General features: G+C 37.0%; 1 protein-coding gene across 21 annotated transcripts in view; it reads left to right on the top strand.

The window, feature by feature from the left end:
* LOC128695868 (vinculin-like) overlaps positions 1-19,716 on the top strand; it is a gene marked incomplete at its 5' end in the record, with an annotated part of 191,280 nt that overhangs the window by 155,090 nt on the left and 16,474 nt on the right. For 14 of the 21 annotated variants that reach the window (XM_070084917.1, XM_070084910.1, XM_070084904.1 and 11 more), the window contains 4 exon segments: positions 299-538; positions 1,340-1,430; positions 15,966-15,995; positions 17,921-17,938. In XM_070084917.1, the coding sequence (XP_069941018.1) occupies positions 299-538; positions 1,340-1,430; positions 15,966-15,995; positions 17,921-17,938 (379 nt within the window). 21 annotated transcript variants of the gene reach the window in all.

Raw genomic sequence — 19,716 nt, 5'->3', positions numbered from 1 at the left:
GCTCTGTTGATTAAGAGTGTTACAATGGTTCTATTATTTACCCACTCACTGGAGGCTCTTGATGCTTGTGATAGCTCTTGATCCAAGGAATTGAACTTGTCCTCCCATTTCTTGGATTAAACTTCATTGTCTCCCATTCCCTAAACACTGTATGACCCCTATAGGTTTAGCATTTCTTCCTAAACATAATAATGAGTTATGGTAAGCAGAGTTAGGGCATTGTTTCATAAGTTCACTGATGCTCAGAATGTAAATGATTCACAGAAATAAAATATCCCAGCATTTATTTTTCTGTTAGATGGCAGCTCATGGTCTTCATCAAGAAGTCAAGCAGTGGTCATCACGGGACAATCACATCATTGTAGCTGCAAAGAAAATGGCACTGCTAATGGCCCAGCTGTCTCAACTTGTACGGGGCGAAGGTGGCACCAAAAAGGATCTCATTGCATGTGCAAAAGCTATTGCAGAGGCTTCGGAAGAAGTAACACGTTTAGCAAAGGATCTAGCAAGAGAATGTACTGATAAGCGCATGAGAACGGTAAGATTTATACACTGCAGTTCGTTTTCCATATGTCTGTATATCGCTTATCCAACCCCAAGACCAAGGAATACTGCGCTCTCTGAAGGCGGAAAAATCAGTAATCCGGAAAGGCTTTGGAACCAAAGGTCCGGAAAATCAGTGTTGTACCTGTACTTACATTTTGTAATAAACAAGTGCTGTGTGGGGCTGGGCTGCTGCTATGTAAGATTCACTTACAGTATCTACCACTCTCCCTTCCTTTGCTTATGTCTTCAGTTAAAATGTAAAGAAAATTATATGATATAGATCCTGTTTTGTTTCACTTCTGTGAAATAATACAGTATCTGTAGAAAAATATGCAGAAAAAAAGCCTAAATTTTCCTTATTTAATTTTTAATTTATGGAGTGTAATAGCAAGCAAAAAGCAAGCATTTTCATGCATTATGAGTCTTTTTAGATGTACGTACTTCTTTAGTAATCTTAAGACAATATCGGCAGTCCAGTTGTGCTCTAAATGACCGTTTGCTTCAGTTAAAATATTAGGTTTGTTGGTATCACTGCCAATAAACATGCCACATCATTGCTCTCGCATATAGCTCCTAGCATTGTGTTGTAAATGACGAAGTCTGGGAACATGTTGTGGATAGTTGTGAAATATTAGGATATGTTGTAGAGATTTATGAAGTGTAGTGGTGCTATGTGGTGAGCAGTGGAAGTTGGTGGTGAGTGTTGGAATGTATGGCATATGTGTGGTATGCAGGCAATGATACTATATAGTCACCAGTAACATGAGAATTATCTTATTTTTTTTGTATCCAGAATCTGCTGCAAGTTTGTGAACGTATCCCAACCATTGGAACTCAGCTCAAGATCCTGTCAACTGTGAAAGCAACAATGCTTGGGGCTCAAGGTAGGTTTCTTAACATATGTGTAATTATTTTATTTGAGTGATCAATGAAATAGACTGCTTTGATTTCTATTTATCCTAGGAGTATGTAAGTGAATTTTATATATCTAAAAAGTTTACTTTGGAGAAACAATAGGACAGAAGGAAATAAAATTTAAGATAGTATTGTTTAATATACAACATTGCTTTTAAATGATTACTGTTGACAAATAATTAGGCAACTGATAGTTATATTCTTTTTGTTTCTTCAAAATAAGTGTTTTACTTGCATATGCTAAGTTTAGTTTATTAAGCTATCAACATGTTTTAACTTGTAGCTTAAACCAAAGTGCTACTCCTTCCCATTAATTAATATTTTTTAACACACAGTTACATGTTTGTTACAATTTCTCATAACTTCTTTGTATCAATAATGTAAATAAACAAAAATATATACCGTAATGAGATGTTATATATTTATTCCAGGGGTTGATTTCACATGACAATAATGTGAAGTTTTTATAACTTGGTACAAAGAGGTTTGGATACATGTTAAACATGTTACTTTTTGTTCTTTGTTTGTACTGTATCATGTTCATATGTTTGTTATTATTATTAGCAGGAATTCATGTCCTTTAAAAAAGATTTTTATGGCATTCTCGATATATGGCATCATAGTCATTGCTTGGTTAATACCAAAGGGATTTTCAGTTTAATTTACATTTTTTGTATAAAGCACAAATGTAACTGTAATTACCTATTTGTAGTTACAAGAGGCAGAGTGAGTCACATGGTGTCATATCTTCTTGAAATAATTTGTCATATCTTTCTAGTTTCCAAGGTACGGTATTTGATTAGGGTCTTAACCTTAATGTTGGCAAGAACAGCTGCCTTTCCTAGAATACTGAAGCAAAAAACCTCCACCAACTCTTCCATATCCTCGAAACCCACATCCAACCCCATGGAATTCCCCAATGCCACAATACTTTCCAAAACTGGTATAGGGCCCTCAGGGTCAGCCCCAAACCCTTCAAAATCCCTCTCTTGGACATAATCTGGCCACAATTTTTCTCCAAGCAGAGTTCAAAGTCCTGGAAGTCACTCCCTCCCAAGCCTTACCTGTAAGGTTTATGCAATGGAGGATAGTGAAGTGATTTTTCCAGAACTCTCTTAGGGTCAGTTGAGTGTCTGAGGTCACTTCAAAGCACTTTTGAAACACTGCTTTGGTATCCAGTTTTTTGAAGTTTGAAATGACCTGCTGGTCCATGGGCTGGAGGAGAGAAGTGGTATTAGGGGGGCGAGAACTTCATGTGATGAAACAAAACTCCTTCACCATTTGCTCTTCCAAGTCTGGAGGATGAGCAGGAGCATTGTCCATTACCAGGAGGCACTTGAGTTCCAATTTATTTTCCAGGTGGTATTTCTTCACACTGGGGCCAAACACTTCATTGAACCAATCAAGGAAAATGTCCCTCGTGACCCATGCCTTACTGTTTGTCTTCCACATCAAACACAATTTACTCTTGGCAACACTGTTTTTCTTGAACACTCTGGGATGTTCAGAGTGATACACCAGTAAAGGCTTCACTTTGAAATCCCCACTAGCATTACTACAGAACATGAGAGTTGGCCTGTCTTTCATAGGCTTGTGTCTTGGAGGTGCCTTTTCTTCCTGCATAATGTAGGTCTTCCTTGGCATTTTCTTCCAAAAGAGGCCTGTTTCATCACAATTGAACACTTGTTAGAGTTTGAATTGTTCAGCCTCTATATACCCCTTGAATTCCTGAACATATTTTTCAGCCGCATTTTTGTTAGAACTTGCAGCCTTGCCATGCCTTACCACACTCGGTATGCCACTACACTTCTTAAATCTCTCAAACCAGCCTTTGCTGGCCTTAAATTCACTAACATCAGCAATGGTTGCAGGCATTTTCTTTACGAAATTAGCATGCAACTGCCTTGCCTTTTCACAAATTACCGACTGCATAACACTATCTTCTGATAATTGTTTCTCGTTGATACACACCACCAACAATGTCTCCACATCTTCCAGTATTTGCGATCTCTATTTTGTAAGCATATTTGCACCTTTCGCAACAACAACTTCCTTGATTTCCTTTTCCTTGGCCACGATAGAAGCAATGGTTATATGGGGTTTGTTATACAACTTGGCCAGCTCTGCGACAAGTACTCCACTTTCATATTTAGCAATGATGTCTTTCTTGAATTCTATAGTGTTTCTCACCCTCTTTACCAAAGGGCTGGCACTAGAAGCTTTCTTTGGGCCCATGGTGGCTTATTTAGCAGTTACAAGCACTAAAAAGGAATGGAATAATACAAAACGTATGAACGTTTGGGATCGTCCTCACTGGCTGATAAAGAATGGCACACTGGCTGTAAATGGTGTGCTGCACCACTCAGGCCGTGTGGACACGTTCGGGATGAATGACTATTTCCAAGTTCAATGACGATCACCGAGCCAATATTTTGATGAAAAATGTTACTAATTCCGAATATTACGAAATCCAGCGACTACGAAATCTGGGGGTGCACTATTAGAATGTGGGGCAGAAGTTTGTGGCTACATGATGGTGGGTGCAGGAAAAAAGAGGAGTGATTGGTGGAATGAAGAAGTAAAGGGTAGGATAAAAGAGAAAAAGGTAGCTTATGAGAGGTTTTTACAAAGCAGAAGTGATATAAGAAGGGCAGAGTATGTATAGAGTTAAAGAAAAGTGAAGAGAGTGGAGAGTGAGTGCACAAGGAGAGGCACTGTCAAGAAATTTTGATGAAAATAAGAAAAAAAATTGGAGTTAAACAAGTTAAGAAAGCCTAGGGAATGAATGGATTTGTCAGTTAAAAACAGAGTAGGGGAGTTAGTAGATGGGGAGCTGAAAGTATTGGGTAGATGGTGGGAATATTTTGAGGAACTTTTAAATGCCGATGAAGAAAGGGAGGCAATAATTTCATGCACTGGCCAGGGAGGTAAAGCAGCTGGAACTGATGGGATCATGACAGAAATGTTAAAAGCAGAGGAGGGGGGAGGAATATAGTGTTGGAATAGTTGGTATTTTTGTTTAATAAATGTATGAAAGAGGGGAAGGTACCTAGGGATTGGGAGGACAAAAGAGATTGTAAAAATTATAGGGGAATAAGTTTACTGAGTGTAGGTAGTAGGTTGGTAGATAGCAACTGCCCAGGGAGGTACTACCATCCTGCCAAGCAGATGTAAAACAGAAGCCTGTAATTGTTTTACATGATGGTAGGATTGCTGGTGTCTTTTCTCTGTCTCTTAAACATGCAAGATTTCAGGTATGTCTTGCTACTTCTACTTACACTTAGGTCACACTACACATACATGTACAAGCATATATATACACACCCCTCTGGGTTTTCTAATATTTTCTTACTAGTTCTTATTCTTGTTGTTTATTTTCTCTTACCTCCATGGGGAAGTGGAACAGAATTCTTCCTCCATAAGCCATGCGTGTTGTAGGAGGCAACTAAAATGCTGGGAGCAAGGGGCTAGTAACCTCTTCTCCTGTATATATTACTAAATATAAAAGGAGAAACTTTCGTTTTTCCTTTTGGGCCACCCCGCCTCGGTGGGATACGGCCGGTGTGTTGAAAGAAAGAAATATACCTCAATGCACCACTCACCTTTTTTCCTTCATCAGTTCTATGATTAACCTCATCCTTCATAAATCCATCCGCTGACACGTCAACTCCCAAATATCTTCCTCCCCAATTTGATATCCAATTTTTCTTTATCTAAATCATTTGATACCCTCATCACCTTACCCTTTTCTATTCTCACTTTCAACTTTCTACCTTTACACACTCTCACAAACTCGTCCACTAACCTTATAAATTTTTCTTTAGAACCTACCATAAGCACAGTACAAATCATCAGCAAAAAGTAACTGTGTCAATTCCCATTTTGTATTTGATTCCCCATAATTTAATCCCACTCCTCTCCCTAACACCCTAGCATTTACTTCTTTTCCAACCCCATCTTTAAATATATTAAACATCCATGGTGACATTACACATCCTTGTCTAAGACCTACTTTTACTGGGAAATAGTCTCCCTCTTCTACACACCCTAACCTGAGCCTCGCTATCCTCATAAAAACTCTTTACAGCATTTAGTAGCTTACCACCTATTCCATATACTTGTAACATCTGCCACATTGCTTCCCTATCCACTCTATCATATGCCTTTTCTAAATCCATAAATGCAATAAAAACTTCCCTACCTTTATCTAATTACTTCACATATATGCTTCAATGTAAACACTTGATCTACACATCCCCTACCCAGACTAAAACCTCCTTGCTCATCTGCAATCGTACATTCTGTCTTACCTCTAATTCTTTCAATAATATCTCTACAGTACACTTTTCCTGGTATACTCAATAAACTTATTCCTCTATAATTTTTACAGTCTCTTTTGTCCCCCTTCCCAACTCTGCTAGGGTGAGATTGACATATGCAGAATGGGTGTCTTCTCTGGGAGGATCAAACTGTTGCACTGGCTAACTCATGCCATATTTGAGATGGCTCTGAATTGGTAGTTACAAATGATACTTGAGGATTTCTCAATACCTGTTGTGTACGTAGGGAATAACGACATTCAGGCTGATCATCTGACTGAGTATTAGAGGTAGAGGGTACAGAGTCAGGAGGATTGCCAGAGTCTGTCACATTAGTCTGGGTTGGAACATCATTATCATTACATACTAACTTCATATGATCCAAATGCGACTCTTTATACTGACCAGTACTAATTTCTCTAACCTTATACTTCCTGCTATTGATATGTTCAACTACCCGATAAGGACCAACGAACTTTTGATCAAGCTTAGGCATTGCAGACGTTTTGTTAAAGTTAGTCAGCATAACTCTCGAACCTACTTTGATTTTGGACGGCTTTGCTCGAGTGTTTGCGACTCTTGTAAATTCTGCTGTTGATTTATGAAGTGTTTCACGGATTCTTCTAAAGACGCTTTGAGCTAAGCTGGTACGAGTTGCTATGAAATCATCAGGGTTGTAATTTGGTTTCGGATTAGAATATAGCAACTCATAAGGCAAACGTTTATCTGCATCGTACAATGCATAATGTGGAGCGTTTCCTATAGAAGCATTGTAAGCAGAATTTATGGCACACTGAACATCAGGTATAACTTCATCCCAAGTTTCACTGTTGGGATTGATAGTGGCTCTCAAGACATCAAGTACTTTCTTATTGGTTCGTTCTGCTAACCCATTGCTGGCAGGATGATGAGGAACAATGGTGGATTTAGAGATCTTGTACAAGGTACACAAATTTTCAAGAATCTCAATACAGAATTCACCTCCATTACCTGTTACTAAGGACTTAGGGGTGGTATGCCTGAAGATAATGCGTCCTTTAAACACTTTAGCTACTGTCTCGGCAGTCTTATCTGCAATAGGAACTAACTCATAATATCTGGTGAAATGGTCTACCATAACACACAGATGTTTGTTGCCTTGGAGGGAACATTGGAAATTAGTTAACAAATCTAGCGCAACTCTTTCCCACAGTTCGCTAGTAGTTGGATACACTTGGGTTGGATTAGGACCATTAACATTACCTTTGTGTTGCATGTAGACACTACATTTCTTAACATACTCAGAAATATCAGTTGCCATACGAGGCCAAAAGTATTTCAATCTGGCTTGTTTTACTGAACGATCCATACCAGGGTGCGCAACACCTGATATATTGTGAACTAGCTGTAAGGCTACATTCACTAGTGACTGTGGAATTACTAACTGGTATTCTCTTCTGCTAGGAGTACCCAACTTGGCTGTTCGATACAGTAATTCTTGGTTCATGACAAAGTCACTGATGGGTGCTGGTGGCTTCACAGTCAGAATAAGATCATCCTGGAGCAGGAATCGAATCACACCAGACCACATGGGATCTGTTCGTTGAGCATTCTTTACATCCTCGGCAGTAAATGGAGGGTCTGCAGTTACTATACTAACATGTCGCGATAAGGCATCTGCCAATTGTCATGTGGGGGGTTCGATTACGTGGATTGGGTAAAGGAAAGTCATATAGACAATAATGGAGTATAATTATAACGGAACATATGGGAAGCACCAGGCCCGCCCTGCCTCTCTGCTCTCTATCTTAAGACTGACTCACGAATTGGGTCCTAGGGGTGAGCGGCGTTCAAAAACATGCTATGGTCAGCTGTAACATCAGTGAATAACAGTGATTCACACAGACGGTTGGTAGTGAGTCATACTACTGGTAACTGGTTACTAGGAACTGATACTACTGAGAGATTTACATACAGAAAACAATGACAAATAAATATAAAACACTAATAAAATGGATAAATGAACATTTAACATCACACTTAACCTTTATTGATTCTTGTTGGTGTAGGAGGTAGGTAGGAGGCAATATCATCTCTACGGCTTATTTATCTATCACAATTCATCTAATATGACATTATAAACAATATTAATAACATATATAGGTAGTAGGTTGGTAGACAGCAACCGCCCAGGGAGGTACTACCGTCCTGCCAAGTGAGTGTAAAACGAAAGCCTGTAATTGTTTTACATGATGGTAGGATTGCTGGTGTCCTTTTTTCTGTCTCATGAACATGCAAGATTTCAGGTACGTCTTGCTACTTCTACTTACACTTAGGTCACACTACACATACATGTACAAGCACATATATACACACCCCTCTGGGTTTTCTTCTATTTTCTTTCTACATCTTATTCTTGTTTATTTCCTCTTATCTCCATGGGGAAGTGGAACAGAATTCTTCCTCCGTAAGCCATGCGTGTTGTAAGAGGCGACTAAAATGCCGGGAGCAAGGGGCTAGTAACCTCTTCTCCTGTACATATTACTAAATGTAAAAGGAGAAACTTTCGTTTTTCCTTTTGGGCCACCCTGCCTCGGTGGGATACGGCCGGTGTGTTGAAAGAAAGATTAATAACATAGAAACATGATATATATACTCTAGAATGAATAAAATATATCATAATGTATGAGAAGAGTAAATGGTGTAAGTGTTGTTGTTGGGTTTAAGGGCTGCCACTGAGAGAAGCCGTGTTAGTGGCAGTGGAGTCTTTGGCCACCACCACCATCACACTTAAACAAGGTATGCAATTTATAAATAAGAAATATTTACATTTTAATTTATAAATATTTTATTTATTTTTATTATCACACTGGCCGATTCCCACCAAGGCAGGGTGGCCCGAAAAAGAAAAACTTTCACCATCATTCACTCCATCACTGTCTTGCCAGAAGGGTGCTTTACACTACAGTTTTTAAACTGCAACATTAACACCCCTCCTTCAGAGTGCAGGCACTGTACTTCCCATCTCCAGGACTCAAGTCCGGCCTGCCGGTTTCCCTGAATCCCTTCATAAATGTTACTTTGCTCACACTCCAACAGCATGTCAAGTATTAAAAACCATTTGTCTCCATTCACTCCTATCAAACACGCTCATGCATGCCTGCTGGAAGTCCAAGCCCCTCGCACACAAAACCTCCTTTACCCCCTCCCTCCAACCTTTCCTAGGCCGACCCCTACCCCGCCTTCCTTCCACTACAGACTGATACACTCTTGAAGTCATTCTGTTTCGCTCCATTCTCTCTACATGTCCGAACCACCTCAACAACCCTTCCTCAGCCCTCTGGACAACAGTTTTGGTAATCCCGCACCTCCTCCTAACTTCCAAACTACGAATTCTCTGCATTATATTCACACCACACATTGCCCTCAGACATGACATCTCCACTGCCTCCAGCCTTCTCCTCGCTGCAACATTCATCACCCACGCTTCACACCCATATAAGAGCGTTGGTAAAACTATACTCTCATACATTCCCCTCTTTGCCTCCAAGGACAAAGTTCTTTGTCTCCACAGACTCCTAAGTGCACCACTCACTCTTTTTCCCTCATCAATTCTATGATTCACCTCATCTTTCATAGACCCATCCGCTGACACGTCCACTCCCAAATATCTGAATACGTTCACCTCCTCCATACTCTCTCCCTCCAATCTGATATTCAATCTTTCATCACCTAATCTTTTTGTTATCCTCATAACCTTACTCTTTCCTGTATTCACCTTTAATTTTCTTCTTTTGCACACCCTACCAAATTCATCCACCAATCTCTGCAACTTCTCTTCAGAATCTCCCAAGAGCACAGTGTCATCAGCAAAGAGCAGCTGTGACAACTCCCACTTTGTGTGTGATTCTTTATCTTTTAACTCCACGCCTCTTGCCAAGACCCTCGCATTTACTTCTCTTACAACCCCATCTATAAATATATTAAACAACCACGGTGACATCACACATCCTTGTCTAAGGCCTACTTTTACTGGGAAAAAATTTCCCTCTTTCCTACATACTCTAACTTGAGCCTCACTATCCTCGTAAAAACTCTTCACTGCTTTCAGTAACCTACCTCCTACACCATACACTTGCAACATCTGCCACATTGCCCCCCTATCCACCCTGTCATACGCCTTTTCCAAATCCATAAATGCCACAAAGACCTCTTTAGCCTTATCTAAATACTGTTCACTTATATGTTTCACTGTAAACACCTGGTCCACACACCCCCTACCTTTCCTAAAGCCTCCTTGTTCATCTGCTATCCTATTCTCCGTCTTACTCTTAATTCTTTCAATTATAACTCTACCATACACTTTACCAGGTACACTCAACAGACTTATCCCCCTATAATTTTTGCACTCTCTTTTATCCCCTTTGCCTTTATACAAAGGAACTATGCATGCTCTCTGCCAATCCCTAGGTACCTTACCCTCTTCCATACATTTATTAAATAATTGCACCAACCACTCCAAAACTATATCCCCACCTGCTTTTAACATTTCTATCTTTATCCCATCAATCCCGGCTGCCTTACCCCCTTTCATTTTACCTACTGCCTCACGAACTACCCCCACACTCACAACTGGCTCTTCCTCACTCCTACAAGATGTTATTCCTCCTTGCCCTATACACGAAATCACAGCTTCCCTATCTTCATCAACATTTAACAATTCCTCAAAATATTCCCTCCATCTTCCCAATACCTCTAACTCTCCATTTAATAACTCTCCTCTCCTATTTTTAACTGACAAATCCATTTGTTCTCTAGGCTTTCTTAACTTGTTAATCTCACTCCAAAACTTTTTCTTATTTTCAACAAAATTTGTTGATAACATCTCACCCACTCTCTCATTTGCTTTCTTTTTACATTGCTTCACCACTCTCTTAACCTCTCTCTTTTTCTCCATATACTCTTCCCTCCTTGCATCACTTCTACTTTGTAAAAACTTCTCATATGCTAACTTTTTCTCCCTTACTACTCTCTTTACATCATCATTCCACCAATCGCTCCTCTTCCCTCCTGCACCCACTTTCCTGTAACCACAAACTTCTGCTGAACACTCTAACACTACATTTTTAAACCTACCCCATACCTCTTCGACCCCATTGCCTATGCTCTCATTAGCCCATCTATCCTCCAATAGCTGTTTATATCTTACCCTAACTGCCTCCTCTTTTAGTTTATAAACCTTCACTTCTCTCTTCCCTGATGCTTCTATTCTCCTTGTATCCCATCTACCTTTTACTCTCAGTGTAGCTACAACTAGAAAGTGATCTGATATATCTGTGGCCCCTCTATAAACATGTACATCCTGAAGTCTACTCAACAGTCTTTTATCTACCAATACATAATCCAACAAACTACTATCATTTCGCCCTACATCATATCTTGTATACTTATTTATCCTCTTTTTCTTAAAATATGTATTACCTATAACTAAACCCCTTTCTATACAAAGTTCAATCAATGGGCTCCCATTATCATTTACACCTGGCACCCCAAACTTACCTACCACACCCTCTCTAAAAGTTTCTCCTACTTTAGCATTCAGGTCCCCTACCACAATTACTCTCTCACTTGGTTCAAAGGCTCCTATACATTCACTTAACATCTCCCAAAATCTCTCTCTCTCCTCTGCATTCCTCTCTTCTCCCGGTGCATACACGCTTATTATGACCCACTTCTCACATCCAACCTTTACTTTAATCCACATAATTCTTGAATTTACACATTCATATTCTCTTTTCTCCTTCCATAACTGATCATTTAACATTACTGCTACCCCTTCCTTTGCTCTAACTCTCTCAGATACTCCAGATTTAATCCCATTTATTTCCCCCCACTGAAACTCTCCTACCCCCTTCAGCTTTGTTTCGCTTAGGGCCAGGACATCCAACTTCTTTTCATTCATAACATCAGCAATCATCTGTTTCTTGTCATCCGCACTACATCCACGCACATTTAAGCACCCCAGTTTTATAAAGTTTTTCTTCTTCTCTTTTTTAGTAAATGTATACAGGAGAAGGGGTTACTAGCCCATTGCTCCCGGCATTTTAGTCGCCTCATACGACACGCATGGCTTACGGAGGAAAGATTCTTTTCCACTTCCCCATGGACAATAGAAGAAATAAAAAAGAACAAGAGCTATTTAGAAAAAGGAGAAAAACCTAGATGTATGTATATATATATATGCATGTGCGTGTCTGTGAAGTGTGACCAAAGTGTAAGTAGGAGTAGCAAGATATCCCTGTTATCTAGCGTGTTTATGAGACAGAAAAAGAAACCAGCAATCCAACCATCATGCAAAACAGTTACAGGTTTTTGTTTCACAGTCATCTGGCAGGACGGTAGTACTTCCCTGGGTGGTTGCTGTCTACCAACCTATAAATAAGTAAGTTTATTCAGGTATACACAAATACAGTTGCATACATAGATTATCATACATAGCAGCATATGTGTAAAGTACCCAGGATAACCCCAAAAATTCAAGAGTGACATATTTCCATTGGGGTGTTAATGTTGCAGTTTAAAAACTGTAGTGTAAAGCACCCTTCTGGCAAGACAGTGATGAAGTGAATGATGGTGAAAGTTTTTCTTTTTCGGGCCACCCTGCCTTAAGATGGGAATCGGCCAGTGTGATAAAAAAAAAAATATTTACTTTTATACTTACACTTTTATATTTACACTTACCTTGGAGGAGATGTTAGTTTAATTAGTTAGTTTGATGAAGGAGATGTTGGTAGAGGTTTAGGGTGGTGGAAGATAGCAGGGTGGTGTATGTTCAGCGGTCCTATACACATCCAACAACATTGGAGAGTTACTCTCATGTTGTTTTTCTATCGCTTACTCGCTTAACTTACTTGCTACACTGTTAATTCTACACTATCATTGAATCACTACAGAAGGCACATTCTCCCCTCTCTCATCCTCCTCTACTTTAGTACTTTGTTATGAGTTTTTTTCTTGAATTCTATCGTGTTTCTCACTTTCTTTACCAAAGGGCTGGCACTAGGAGCTTTCTTTAGGCCCATGGTGGCTATTTTAGGAGTTGCAAGCACAAAAAAATGAATTACAGTACAGTGGACCCCCGGTTAACGATATTTTTTCACTCCAGAAGTATGTTCAGGTGCCAGTACTGACCGAATTTGTTCCCATAAGAAATATTGTGAAGTAGATTAGTCCATTTCAGACCCCCAAACATACACGTACAAACTCACTTACATAAATACACTTACATAATTGGTCGCATTCGGAGGTAATCGTTATGCAGGGGTCCACTGTATTATGAAATGTGTTGTATGAACCCATGGGGTGATGGTCACATGCTGGTAAACAATGGCACACCGAGTGTGAATAGTACGGGAGACTGGCTTTGTGTGCGCGCTGACGGGCAGATGCGTACCAGAAGGTCGCCGAATCACGAGTCCAATCATGAACCACGAAGCTAAATTTTGCCGAAAAAACTTGCCGAAAGTCGGATTTCACGAAAGTCACAGCCGCTGAATGGCGGGGGTCCACTGTACACTGCAAAGTCACTGTTTTACACCAAAAACATGGTTGCAGTTTTTTCTCATTCACTGCGTGCTGCAGGATTTTTTTATATGCATGTAGTGCACACTTACCACATAGACCTATTTTCTCATATGCAAGCCAAAATTTACCAGTCACAGCTTAGTAAGGTGAGCTCATGGCAACTGACAGTGGCTTCAATGCCACCTTATCTTTTATGGACAATGTAGAGTGTTTGTGCTTTACACAAGAAGCATTTCTTTTATTCGTTGGAACCATGGCTATGGCTAAAAGTGAGCAGGTTATAACAATAAATGGAGAAAAAGAAATTGGAATGACTTATTCAGCAAGTAGTGCCACCAGACAGTAACGGCAGGTTGGTGTGGCGACCCTGGAAATTTGAAATTATGCTAGCCAAAATTAGTGCCGGATTACTAATGGAACTGGATTACTGACTGCTGGACCAGTGATGGCTGACTTGTACTATTATCTTTTGTACATTGCTTTAATTGTGCTAACTGTCTTCATTAATTTTATATTCTTAGGTCTAAAACAAATTTAATTTAGTATACGGTCTTCCAATTTTATTTTTATTTGACTCTCAAATTGTACCACTAAATGTAAAGCACTGAATCTTTTTGTATCCAGTTAGGTTCTGAGGTTAATTGATACTGGGTGTGTTTTTACATAAATTTGGCATAACATTCAAACAAAAGTGTAACAAACACTTGGCATAAGATATTCAGATATAAGTAATGCAACCTTTAATATTGCATAAATTGGCTATAAAAAATAAGTTAACTTGTTCTTTTAATGTAGTCATAATAAAATATAAAATGTGCTATTCTACATATAACCAATAAAAATTAATATGTAAATATGATATACCAAGCTCAGTCCTGTTAATTTTCATTCCAGTTCCCCATCTAATTTCTGTATTATTACTTCATGTTTTGCAAACTGTTAAACTGAAAATCCCTGAGGCATTAATTAAAAAAGTTGGGAAAAAATATATGTACACAATTGAACACAATAGTACTGTATAAACACAATGAATAAAATTCTCACAACTCTTGAAACTGTGTCAAATGTTTTTATATTTGAATAGTTTTAATTGAGACATTGAAAATGTAGTGCCTTTGTTAAGTTGCCTACAGTTGTTTTTATTAATATTTTTGCTCTGCATTAATAATAAAACAGACACTGACTTGCTTATCTTGTACAGTTGAAGTCCACTTATTTCTATATTTGAGAGTATTCAAATATTCTTGTTTGCATTTTGTTGTACAGCTATTCTTAATATTAATTCTTCAATGTTACATTTCATTTCATTTAAATTCAGGTAACCTATATATATATATATATATATATATATACAGTGGACCCCCGGTTAACGATATTTTTTCATTCCAGAAGTATGTTCAGGTGCCAGTACTGACTGAATTTGTTCCCATAAGGAATATTGTGAAGTAGATTAGTCCATTTCAGACCCCCAAACATACACGTACAAACGCACTTACATAAATACACTTACATAATTGGTCGCATTGGGAGGTGATCGTTATGCGGGGGTCCACTGTATATCCATGGGGAAGTGGAACAGAATTCTTCCTCCGTAAGCCATGCGTGTCGTAAGAGGCGACTAAAATGCCGGGAGCAAGGGGCTAGCAAACCCTTCTCCTGTATAAAGTACTAAATTTGAAAAGAGAAACTTTTGTTTTTCTTTTTGGACCACCCTGCCTCGGTGGGATATGGCCGGTTTGTTGAAAGAAGAATGCAGTGGACCCCCGGTTAACGATATTTTTTCACTCCAGAAGTATGTTCAGGTGCCAGTACTGACCGAATTTGTTCCCATAAGGAATATTGTGAAGTAGATTAGTCCATTTCAGACCCCCAAACATACACGTACAAATGCACTTACATAAATACACTTACATAATTGGTCGCATTCGGAGGTGATCGTTATGTGGGGGTCCACTGTATATATAATATATATATACTGTATATTAATAATACCTGATTACATATTTTATTATTCCTTAAAATCAGGAAGTTTTTGCATTAAAATAGTTAGGGATAGCTTTGCTTAATTTTTTTGTGAAAAATATAATTGAACATTTAAAGATATTGGAGTGATATACCTACTGTAGCTGAAAACAGTGCTTTGAATAGACCATTAAAATGTAATAAAGTGAGTAAAAAATGTACAAGATTATTGGTAAGAAATTGAATTGATATTTTATAAATTAAAAAAAAAAGGCAGTTTATAGATATCTGCTTGTAAAAAATAATTAATAAATAAAACATAGCTACACACAAAATAATTGGACTCTTCTGTATTAATGTCTTTGAAGTTAGTGTCAATGCAAATTACTAAATATAAATTAATAATTATTTTAGTATTTAATTTAATATTAAGTAACTAGTTCTGTAATTATACATTTAGTTCAGTAGATACATGAAATTAATTGTGCTCAGATATATTTAATATAAAATTTTTACTTTTTGAATATTGAAATAAAGTAATTGTAATAAAATTGTAGAACACTACACCTCATTATTATGCCCTTTTATTGCTTACAAGGGTTTTATTGTGTACATACAAGCTTTTTTCTTCATTGCTTCTCTTTCCATCTCATAACACAGAGTGCTTCCCTCGACGTGATTCGGAGATCGGTAAAGACGATGTGTTGATTGCCTGTTATGTGAATGCCCCTCACTTATATTGAAATTTCATCCCTGCCCGTACTAGACTGTTGCCTTCTCATCTTGGTTATTGGCATATTTTTTTTTGTTATTTGATTCTTGGTAGTCTGTGTATATATATATATATATATATATATATATATATATATATATATATATATATATATATATATATATATATATATATATATATATATATATTGTCTTTAAATAAAATATATATAAAATATAGGGGGTGGTAGGAGAAAATTCTCAAACAGCTTCAGGGAGAACCTTGAGTTTTCCGTGAAGCAAGTTTATTCTTTTCTCTGAGGATGAGGGTCCCTATAACAGTTCTAGAGGTGGTACCTCCCTATATATATATAGATATATATATATATATATATATATATATATATATATATATATATATATATATATATATATATATATATATATATATATATATATATACATGTATATATATATATATATATATATATATATATATATATATATATATATATATATATATATATATATATATATATATATTAAAACAAGATATATATATATATATCTAAATATATATATATATATATATACATATATATATATATATATATATATATATATATATATATATATATATATATATATAATCTTGTTTTAATTTAGTAAACAGTAAACATAAGAAGTATATAACAAGAACATTAAAAAAAAACGTGCCACTATCCTAACTTACATTCATATGCAAAACCATCATCGCAGTACTCCTTCCTAATAGCTAATTGACCAATGCCCCTTTGTAAAATCTCTGGTACTGTAAATGTTCCTTTAAGGATGTAAAGTATTTGAAGTACTGTACATTAATTATTCACAGAATGCTTAACTTTTAATATGAGTTTGTACTATTGTTTTTAATAGACAATCTAATATATAGTTACTACTGCAGTACTGTGATGCATGATATTAGTGAAACATGTAGGAAATGAATGGTAAAAGTTTGAATAAGTAGGGTACAACAGTGCATGGAAAATTAATGAATATTAATACACACATATTAAAGTCAACCAAGCTAAGCACAGTATCACAGCTTTATTTCACAGCATGTTTCAGAACTAAGAGTGATGAACTTTATATTTTTACATAACTATGATGTTACAAGAAATTGTGAATTCACTTACTACATTCATACAAAATAGTAAAAACTGACTTGATTTATTTTATTAGGAAATATATTAGTTACTTTTTCCATCTTTGTCAGTATGAGAAAGGTGGTACATAGAAAATAATAATTAGGATAACATTTCAGCCTCAACATGCCAGAAATGCCTTATAAACATAGGACTAAACTCTTTTAAAACATTACAGTATATAGTGCTCAGTAACTGGCTAACAGAAAAATTAATGCTTGCAGTATTCTGGCAAAGTTCAATAATACTAACAAGCACATTTTAACAACAAACCAAGACAGTTGCTTCTTTTTTTTTTTGACCATGAGACTTCATGTCAAGTGGTTTCATTTCATTATAACCTCCACTCCTACAGATTAAAGAAAACCACTTCACTTTAGTATATAAAAGTATGACCTCCATAAGAATGATAAAGCATCTCTTTATTACGCCATCTGTGGAAGATCCCTACCATATTTATCTTGTCTCTTTGTCTACAGTATTGTGTAAATGTGAGTTTTGTTATGAGGAATTTCAAAGTACATAGTATTATCTTAAGTTTTGTCATTGATGTAAATGTAGAATATATATGGTGTATGGTTCATTTTTTCTCTCTGTGATTCATGTTGTGTCAAAGTAGAATGTGGACATTCTTTATTTTAATGAAGATTTATTTACTGTTAAACAATGGCTCATACTTTTCCTTTGTCCTCTCTCGTGCATGCGTGGTGATCCTTTCAGAGATCCTGATCGGATCCAGTAAGTATGGGGCTTAGTGCTTAGAGTGGAGTGGCCTATTTTTATGGGCATTGGTGTAGAATTTGATGGCTAATATTAGTAGCATGATTTTTTTTTTACTAATTCTTGAATGAAAATCCTACAATTTATAAAAATAACACAGCTAACTTTGTTATTTATATACAGTATTATTAATATATCAGTTATATTTTGAAGATGTAATTGTGTACATTGTTAAATAGACAGGGAAGAGCAGTAATAGTTCAGATAGCCTATCCTAAAACACCTTGGGATTTGTGCACTCAGATATAGTATGTGTTGTTAATATTTAACATAATCACCCACTATTGTGATTATAGTTTTTTTTTTTTTTTTTTTGGGGGGGGGGTCTGGTTATGATTTTACAAAAAACACACTATATAATTTTTAGGTGCTATTTCATAAGTTCTGCCATAGGTAATAAGTGAGATATGGCTGGCAAAATAATCAGTGTAACTTTAATGTACAGTGAACCCTTGAATTAACTGACTAATGAGGTGGAGGAGGGTGTGTGTTATTGCTGTTTTTCTGTTGATTCGAATTATAAAATTTATTTTCACGATTGTAACATAAATGAACAAAGTTTGGAATCAGCAGACTTGGTCCATTGATTCAGAAGATAACTGGACACTAAAAATATTGTAACCTGTAAATCAATACAGTACTGTACAGGATTTGTAAATAAAATGAACAAGTTCAGAATACTCTACAATAGTACTGCCATGTCATGTACATTAAAATTAATGTACATGACATGACAATACTATTGTAATTGGAAAGCTGAGGTATAAAGTGCAAATCATCTTTACATAGGTGCACTAAAACCCATGTTACACATACAATGGGGCCCCACTTATAAGGCTGGTTAGGTTCCAGGCTACCACCTTAAAGCAGAAATCACCGAAAAGCGAAACGCCATTTTATCCCCTTACAAATGTCAGATAATAAGTTTACACTTACATAAATTCATGTTATAAGGTATTAAGATTTAAGGCTTATCAACACCCTGGGCCATTATGGTAATAAAATTCTTTGCAACAAACCTTTAAGTATAAATTATTATCATAATATATATTTTTCCTGATGATATTGGGCTTTTGGGGATTTCTAAAGAAAAGTTGCAAAGGTTAGTGGATGAGTTTGGGAGGGTGTGTAAAGATAAAAAGTTGAAAGTGAACATAGATAAGAGTAAGGTGATGAGGGTATTAAACAATTTAGATAAAGAAAAAATGGCTATCACATTGGAAGGAGGGAGTACGGAAGAAGTGAATATTTTCAGATATTTGGGAGTTGACTTGTTAGCGGATGGGTTTATGAAGGATGAGGTTAACCATAGAATTGATGAAGAAAAAAAGGTAAGTGGTGCATTGAGGTATCTGTGGATACAAAGAATGTTATCCATGGAGGCAAAGAAGGGAATGTACGAGTATAGTGGTACCAACATTCTTACATGAGGTGTGAAGCAAGGGTTGTAAATGCTGCAGCGAGGAAGTGGCTGGAGGCAGTGGAGATGTCATGTCTTAAGGATAATGTGTACTATAAATATTAAGCAGAGAATTTGTGGTGTGGAAATTAGGAGGTGTGGAGTTACTAAAAGTATTAGTCAGAGGGCTAAAGAGGGGCTGTTGAGGTGGTTTGGTCATTTAGAGAGAGTTGAACAAAGTAGAATGACTTGGTGAGCATATAAATCTGTAGGGAAAGGAAGGCAGGGTAGGGGTCGTCATGCACACTTGGACTTCCAGCAAGCGTACGTGAGCATG

This window comes from Cherax quadricarinatus, chromosome 14, assembly GCF_038502225.1.
Source record: "Cherax quadricarinatus isolate ZL_2023a chromosome 14, ASM3850222v1, whole genome shotgun sequence".
Taxonomy (NCBI): Eukaryota; Metazoa; Arthropoda; class Malacostraca; order Decapoda; family Parastacidae; genus Cherax; species Cherax quadricarinatus.
The sequence above is the reverse complement of the archived record's forward strand: the minus strand, read 5'-3'. Positions and strand labels throughout refer to the sequence as shown.